Source organism: Oryctolagus cuniculus, chromosome 1 (genome assembly GCF_051225735.1).
Source record: "Oryctolagus cuniculus isolate XC-2025 breed Fujian yellow rabbit chromosome 1, ASM5122573v1, whole genome shotgun sequence".
NCBI lineage: Eukaryota > Metazoa > Chordata > Mammalia > Lagomorpha > Leporidae > Oryctolagus > Oryctolagus cuniculus.
Window position 1 is genome coordinate 15788727 of NC_142867.1, and position 8663 is coordinate 15797389.

Consider the following 8663-nt stretch of genomic DNA (forward strand, 5'->3'; position numbering starts at 1 on the left):
TAGAAAGAGTTTGCATATACTAGGCATATTATTTTATGTCAGTTTTACTAAAGACAACACAGAAATGAATATTTTCTCTGAGTTTTATTTTTCTATCAAATCTGGAATTTAGATGTATTTGTTTAACTGAAAGGCAGACTTACAAAAAGAGATGAAGAGCCAGAGAGAGAGAGAGAGAGAGAGAGAGAGAGAGAGAGAATCTTCATTCACTGGTTTACTCTCCACATGGCCACAATGGCTGGCATTGGGATTGGGCCAAGTGGAAGCCAGGAGCCAGGAGTTTCACTTTTGTATCCTATGTGAGTGGCATGAATCCAAGCACTTGGGTCATCTTCTGCTGTTTTCCTAACTCCATTTGCAGGGATTTGGCTAGGGAAGTGGAGCAGATGGAGCCAGCAGTGCCCATATGGGATGCTGTCATCACAGGCAACATTTTAACCACAGTTCCAGCCCCTGTTCAGTCTCTTAAAATATCTTGTTACTGCTTATGTGAAATTTCTCAGATGGAATATTTTTTAAATGGAAGACATTTGTGAGATATTATAGGTTGGCAGATTTATTTTACTATAAAATAGGTGGTTAATCTAAACATGGTCCACTGTTGTTTTGATTACATGTAGTATTTCAGGAGAATATTAGTCTTTATGTTATCAAATGGAGTGAGTAATTTTTCTGAGAAAAATTGTGATATGCAATTACACTCAAGAAAGGTCATCATATAACTTTGAGAAGCTGTCTATTTGTTTCACATGTTATCCTGTCAGTTATACAATTTTCATTTCAATAATATTTTAAAAATAAAATTGACACAACATCAAAGAACTAAAATCTACTGTTTAGGTAGTGATATAATTTACTTAAGTAAATGAGACATAATGATGCCAATTCTAATTTGGAAGCATAAATAGCTGATCATATTTGATGCTCTATATTCCTGAAAATAGTTAACAGTCATGAGAACAGATTCTAGTTTAAGCATTATATTATTTTATTATATGAAACTCCCAGTATCTTCCAAAATGAGAATGAAGTGGCCCATTTAGGACATGATTGTGGAGTTTTTAAAGGCCTTTAAACAAGAATAAGATAAAAACCGCCTACTCACCTCTAATGCAGAATCTGCTTCAGAATGGCTGCAGTAATGAGAGTTGAGAGTCTCTATAAACCTTTAGAGGCTAACTCTCAAGTACAGATGACTCCAGGATCTGCATTCTTGGGGAGGGTGTTACCTGGGACAAGCTCCTGGACAAGATTTCCTTCTAGGAATCCAGTCATATAGTCTTTGAATTTTCTTGGGTGCAGTCTAAGACTATGTTATAGTTTTATTTTTTGTTTGAAAGGCAGAGACAATAAAAATGAGAGTGAATTCACCCATCTGCGGTTGTACTCTTTAAATGCCAGTAACAGCTGAGGCTGGGTCAGGCTGAAGCTAGAAGTCCAGGACACAATCTGGGTCCCCCAACTGGGTTGCAGGAACCAAGTACTTGGGAAATCACCAGGGTCTGAATTGAGAGGGAGCTGGAGGGCCAGTACAGTGGTACAACAGGTTAGGCCATGGCCTTCAATGCCAGCATCCCATAGAGATGCCTGTTGAAGTCCTGGCTGCTCTACTTCCGATCCAGCTTCTTGCTCTGGGGAAAGCAGTGGAAGATGGCCCAAGTCCCTTGACTTCTGCCACTACCTCTGGTAGTTGAAGTCATTTGGGAAGTGAATCAACAGATGGAAGATCTTTCTGTCTCTTCTCTCTGTGTAATTCTGCCTTTCGAATAAATAAATTAATCCTTTTTTTTTTTTTTTTTTTTACTAGAAGCTAGAACTGGATGCAGAGATGAGAATTGAACCCAGGCTCTCCTAAATGGCACCCAAGTGTCTGAAGTGATGTCTTTTTTTTTTTTTTTTTTGACAGGCAGAGTGGACAGTGAGAGAGAGACAGACAGAGAGAAAGGTCTTCCTTTGCCGTTGGTTCACCCTCCAGTGGCCACCGTGGCTGGTGCGCTGCGGCCGGCGCACCGCGCTGATCTGATGGCAGGAGCCAGGTACTTATCCTGGTCTCCCATGGGGTGCAGGGCCCAAGCACTTGGGCCATCCTCCACTGTACTCCTGGGCCACAGCAGAGAGCTGGCCTGGAAGAGGGGCAACCGGGACAGAATCCGGTGCCCTGACCAGGACTAGAACCCAGTGTGCTGGCGCCGCAAGGTGGAGGATTAGCCTAGTGAGCCGCGGTGCCGGCCTGAAGTGATGTCTTAACCAACACTATAAACACCTGACCCTTTTAAATATTGATTGATTGATTGATTGATTTGGAAGTCAGAGTTACACACAGAAAGAAGGAGAGGCAGAGAGAGAGAGAAAAAGAGAGAGAGAGAGAGAGAATCTTCCATTTTAGTTCACTCCCCAATTTAATGCAACGGCCGGAGCTGTGCTGATCTGAAGACAGGAACCAGGAGGCAAGAGGCAGGAGCCAGGAGCTTCTTCTGGGTCTCCCAAATGAGTGCAGGGGCCCAAGCACTTTGGCCAACCTCCACTGCCTTCCCTGGCCATAGCAGAGAGCTGGATCTGAAGTGGAGCAGCCAGGACTCGACCGGCACCCATATGGGATGCCGGCACTGCAGGCGGCAGCTTTACCCACGGCACCATAGTGCCGGTCCCTGAACCAATATTTTTAAAACGGGTTCAATTCTATGGCACCTAAGCAACACAGTGAATAGAATGTGTCTGTCAATGTACACACTTTTTCATTTAGAGATTTATTTTTGCAAGTACAGGATTATTAAGTGATGGTGAATGATAGTCCAGCAAAATAAAAGAAGCTGTATCTACAAATAATGCATTTATTTTGCCACCAATCTATTGGCTTTCCCCCTCCCACAACAATAAAATTGACACAGCTTTTATTTTAATAAATGGGTGAAGTAAATGTTAAAGGGAAGATATCTCTTCTGAGAAACAAATAACGAGATTCCTTTACTGTTTCCAATATGCTTGCTTTTCAGAAGAGAAACGGCAGAAAACAACTACTGGAGAAGTGTCAAACACAGTATTGGGTCTTTAAAAAGTTCTTGGAAAAATGAATGTTATGAAAAATCTATATGTGAATTTAATTTTTTTGCACCAGAATCTTCTTATTTTTGGCATTCTTCTATCAATTCTTTTTTTTAAAGATTTTTATTTATTTATTTGAAAGGCAGAATTAGAGAGGCAGAGGCAGAGAGAGAGAAATGTCTTCTATCTATCTGCTGGTTCACTCCCCAAATGGCCACAGCCACTGGAGCTGGGGCGATCCAAAACTAAAACCCAGAGCTTCTTCTGGGTCTTCCAAGTCAGTGGCCCAAGGACTTGGGCCATCTTCTACTGCTTTCCCAGGCCACAGCAGAGAGCTGGATCGGAAGAGGAGCAGCTGGGACTAGAACTGGTGCCCATATGGGATGCCAGTGCTTCAGGCCAGGGTGTTAACCTGCTGCGCCATAGCGCCAGCCCCAGTACTGGGTTTTTAAAAAGTTCTTGGAAAACTGCATGTTATGAAAAAAATCTATATGTGAATTTAATTTTTTTGCTCCAGATTCAACTTATCTTTGACATTCATTTGTCTATTAATTCTTTTTTTAAGATTTTTATTTATTTATTTGAAAGGCAGAATTACAGAAAGGCAGTGGTAGAGAGAGAGAAAGGTCTTCCATCTATCTTCTGGTTCACTCCCCAAATGGCTACATCCACTGGAGCTGAGCTGATCCAAAACCGAGAACCCGGAGCTTCTTCTGAGTCTTCTACTGCTTTCCCAGGCCATAGTAGACAGATGGATCAGAAGTGGTGTAGCCAGGACTCAAACTAGCACTCATATGAGAGGCTGGCAATGCTAGCACTGAAACCACATTGAAACATGGCATAGTTATCATAGTCAAAGTGAAAATAATTGATGAGGTTAAAGTCAGAGTCAAAGAAAAATTTAAATGCCTTTTATTAATGAAATCACTCAATTACTTAGAGAATGACAGAAATGTACAGCAGACAGTAAAGTGTTGTACCAGAACACAATGCATGGTGACCATGTACAGAAGATCATTTCAGTTGTCTCAAATTCTGAATAGGGACTCCTGAATAGTGACCTCCCTCAGTGCTGTTAGCCCTAGCTTTCCATGTCTCAGGTAAGCATATTTTAAGTTCAGGTAGGTACACTTTTTTTTTTTAAGTTTCCAGATAAGAGATAGCACATGCGGTATTTGTCTTTCTGGGTCTGGCTTCTTTTCCATATCAGAGAAAAAAAATTACAAATAACACGATTTCATTCTTTATTCTTACAGTAAATGAGATATATGGATATATACTATACTTCTTTATCCATGGCCACCGAGATTTTACTGGGAACTTAAAAGTCCTTGCCTGCTAATTCCATCATCACTATAATTTCAGGGTGTATTTTAATTGTTTAATGCACAGAGACATACTGGTGCTTTCTCATAAGTGGAGAATGGATGCATTAATGTTGAACATTATTAATTTTTTAAAATTTTTGAGTGCTATGTTTTGTTTTGATTTTTATCCTAACATAGTGTTTTAATGTTTTAAACAAGGATCAGTTAGCTTTATTTAAGGTTCGTTTTACAGCTCCCAAAGGGACCTAGAGTAGATTTTACCTTTGAAGTCTTTATTGGATGCACAGGTGTTGAACAAGGATTCTATATTATGGTTATTTAGAACTTGAAAATCTTCTTGCCCCATATGCTCTCTAGGAGTGGTCAGTCTTAAAACTCCTTCATCATTCCTTTTACAGCCTTGTGAATATTCAATATAGACGTCACTCTTCAGAGTTCAACATGTTTTTGAAGCAAAAGATGACCAATGGTTAAAAAATAGATAGATACAATGTATAGGAAATAAATAGCAATATGCCAGAAATATCTTCTCCATTATTTGTAATTGATTTGCATATACATGGATTAAACTCTTCAAATAAGAGATTTGCAAACAGAATACAAACACTTATGATCCAACTATGGACTGTCTGCAAGATAATTACCTTGTTCACACTTATTTTAGCTTCAGAAAATACAGTTAAAATAAAATTGAGATGAGTACTATATGAAAATAAACCAAATAATATAGGAAACTCAAAACAGAGTTTGATGATGTAGAGTTTAATATGTTTCCCATTGGAAGAATGTAAGATTCTTAGAATGAAAAGAACTGTTACATCATATGTAAAAAATGTTGTGTCAGAGACATTTCATTGAAATGTAAAATATAAGATTTATTTTGATAAATATAAGGGAAAAATCAATTTTTCTGTCAGTTACAAAGATGTCATTGCTGTAGATTTAATCACTGTAGCTCTTAGAAGTAACGTCAAGGGAAAGTGTCTTTCTTATGACACTTGTCTATGTTATGTTTATTAAAACTGTATTTCATTTTAAACATTAAATATAAAACTGACATTGATTCTTAAAGACCCTATGGAAGGCATTTTCCACTTCTTTGTTCCGTAAGCTATAAATCAGAGGGTTTAGCATGGGAATCACTAATGTATAAAACACAGAAGCCATTTTATCAGTTTCAAAGGAGTGAGTGGATTTGGGCTGCAGGTACATAAAGAGAAGAGACCCGTAGAACACCACCACCACTGTTAGATGTGAGCCACAGGTGGAGAAAGCCTTTTTCCTGCCCTGTGCAGAATGCATTCGACATATGGCTAACAGAATCAGTGTATAAGACAGTAGGACTACCAGGAGGGAGGAGATCAAGTTAAATGCTGAAAAGTATATGATTAACAATTCTATTTCTTCAGCATTAGAGCACAGCATAAGTAACATAGGAACATCATCACAGTAGAAATGACTGATAACATTAGAGCCACAGAAGGTCAATGTAAAAATCTTAATTGTAATCATCAGAGCCTGAAAGGTACTGTAGAGATACGGGATGCCCACCAGCAGGTGACAAAGCCTTGGAGACATGATAACATTGTAGAGCAGAGGGTTACAGATGGCCACATAGCGGTCATAGGCCATGGCTGATAAGATGAAAAGTTCACTGATAATGAACATGATGAAGAAAGTCATCTGTGTAGCACATCCGTAATAGGAAATGGTATTGCTGCCCACAACAAAATTCACCAGCATCTTAGGATAAATAACAGTAGAATCACCAAGATCAATGAAAGCCAGGTGTCTGATGAAAAAATACATTGGAGTGTGTAGGTGAGGGTCCAGCTTGGTAAGAACGATCATGCCCAGGTTGCCCAGAACAGTGATTGTGTAGATGAGAAGAAGGATCCCAAAGACGGGAAGCTGCAGCTCAGGCAGCCTTGTAACTCCCAGAAAAATGAACTCAGTCGGCATTGTGAGATTCTGTTGGCCCATGAGTTCAATTGTTCCTTCTATGGAGAAATAGAGGCATTGTTATAAACTTTTGCCCACTGTCATATCTAAATTATAATATTTATAGACAGAGTAGAAAGTTGTTCTAATAGAATATAGATCAATGATTTCAACATCTGATTCTGAAAGTAAACTATTAGAATCTTCCACTTCCTCCAGAGAATTGGTAAGAAATTCTTTGCAGAGTTTAGTATAGAGCTAATATAGTGATTAAAAACAAAGATATATATATATAGAAATATTACACTTCATTTCATTTATAAATAACATCATAGTTTTCCTTAGTACACTCCATTTTTGCCCAACAATTCCTGTGCAATTTTGATATTCTTAGAAGTAGAGATATTAACTGGGATAAACAGTGAGAGAAGCTACAAGTACTTAGGCCCCTTTCACCCAAAAGGGGAACCTGGAAGAAGGTCCTGGGTCCTGGCTTTGGCCTGGCCTGGTCCTGGCCATTTGGGGAATGATTTTGCAATAAATAAATAAATACATCTTTTGAAAATGTGGAGATAATATGAAGCTAACAAAACTAAACTGCCAGCTCTCATTTGTGCTTCCAAGGCTGTAGGCAAGGTTTTTTTAGCAATGGACTCAGAAAGAGGTACATATTTGTTAAAAGCTGCAAAAGCAAGATACATAAATCACAACTAATGAAGCCCACTTCTCTTTCTATTTTGAATTCCATTCCATCATATATTAACTGCTATCATGGTACATTAACTGTTTATAGGCACTTATAGGGTCAAGCTAGTGAAATCGAGTTAACAATACTCATTTCATATTTGGTGGATATATTTTTATGGTTCAAAATTAATGTTAATTATCATTTAATAATGCTGTCTCTTCTAGTGTAGGCATAGCAGTAAAAACACTAGTACAACCCAGAATGCAGAGATGTGTCTGGAGTTTCATTAATGAAATTATTATATTTTGACTTATTTTGCTTTGTGGTTGAAAATTTAAACTATTTATTCTAAATATTATTCTAAATATTCACATTTATTTGACAAGTTACATGTACAATATAATTTTATTTTTTAAAGAAAAAATATTCAGATTTGTATAACTTGCACAACACAAAAAGTTTGGATATTTTGCTGCTAAAATACATTGTTTATATTAATATACATGGGTTTTGAATATTTCATTTTAATGTATTTCCTCTTATATAACACATGAAGATGACAGGGTCTATAAGGCATTTAAATACTTACTACTGTAACTTCTTACATCAGATATTAATAACTGGCTGATTTTTAAATTTTACAACAGAGTAATATAGTTTTACAAATATTTCAATGGTAAGTGTCCCTCATTTTACTAAATTCTCATGAGAAGTCAGCAAAATAAATTGGAGATTCTCTGATTAAAGACAATGTGTTTCCTTCAGCTTACTGATTGTCCTTCCTCATCACTTTCAGTGTCTCCATAATGAAAACCTGAAACTGTGTAAGTATGATTTTCCATAGGAGGAGTAATTGTTTATCATAATATTCAGTCATACAAAATTCCGGATAGAGTTACAATTTATTGAAATGTCAGCTTTAGCCCGTATCACTAACAAGCAGTATTTCTGGGAACATACTACAGGATTCACACTTAGCTTGGAGCATGTGGAAGCCTGGAGACACCTGTGGATGCCGCCTGTGGGTTTCTAGGATCTGATCACCATCATGTGTAGGTTTTGCTACTCGGATCCAGGTAGTGGAGAAAGGGGAGAAAGGAAAAACTTGAGATTAATGAGTCACTCAATTTTTCCTCCTGGATGAAGTTGCCTCCTGTTTCTCCATTGAGTCCCAGTCTGTCTTTCTACCCTTTCCTGCATAACAGAAGCATAAATATTTTCATTTTTGGAAATTTGTGTTGGGTTTATAGGGCCACCACAGGGCTTTACATTGGAGCTGCATTGGAACATGCAAAGAGTTCTAGAATTCCATGCCACTCTTACCACTTTGATGCATTCAAATTTTTCCACGAATTGCTCTAGTTCTTAATGTTGTCTCTATTTTTAGTATTGGTCATTATTTCTGGATTCCTTTATCCTATATAGACTATGTGCACAGAAAATGAAATTTCTGGTATACTGGAGATCTAAGTGAATAAATATCTCTACTTAGGGATAACCCATCGAATGTGTTTGAAAAATATACAATGCACTGATTGAATCTCAATCCTTAGACATGCTCATAGTACTTAGAAATTAATTTGAGTTCAAGAGTTTCTCCATGACTTCAAAATGCCTTAAAGACAATTGAATTTATTGATATATACTGGGTGTTACTAATTCCA

General features: G+C 37.7%; 1 protein-coding gene across 1 annotated transcript; it reads right to left on the reverse strand.

Annotated features, from left to right (window-relative positions):
* Positions 1-5411: 5411 nt before the first annotated feature.
* On the reverse strand, positions 5412-6353 carry LOC100351222 (olfactory receptor 8K5-like). The gene has a single exon (XM_002708943.3). It carries the CDS (start codon positions 6351-6353, stop codon positions 5412-5414), a length of 942 nt encoding a protein of 313 aa, XP_002708989.3.
* Between the last annotated feature and the right edge of the window lie 2310 nt (positions 6354-8663).

Excerpts from the sequence above, each read along its gene's own strand:
- LOC100351222 (XM_002708943.3), bottom strand. The coding sequence starts at position 6,353 with ATGGGCCAACAGAATCTCACAATGCCGACTGAGTTCATTTTTCTGGGA.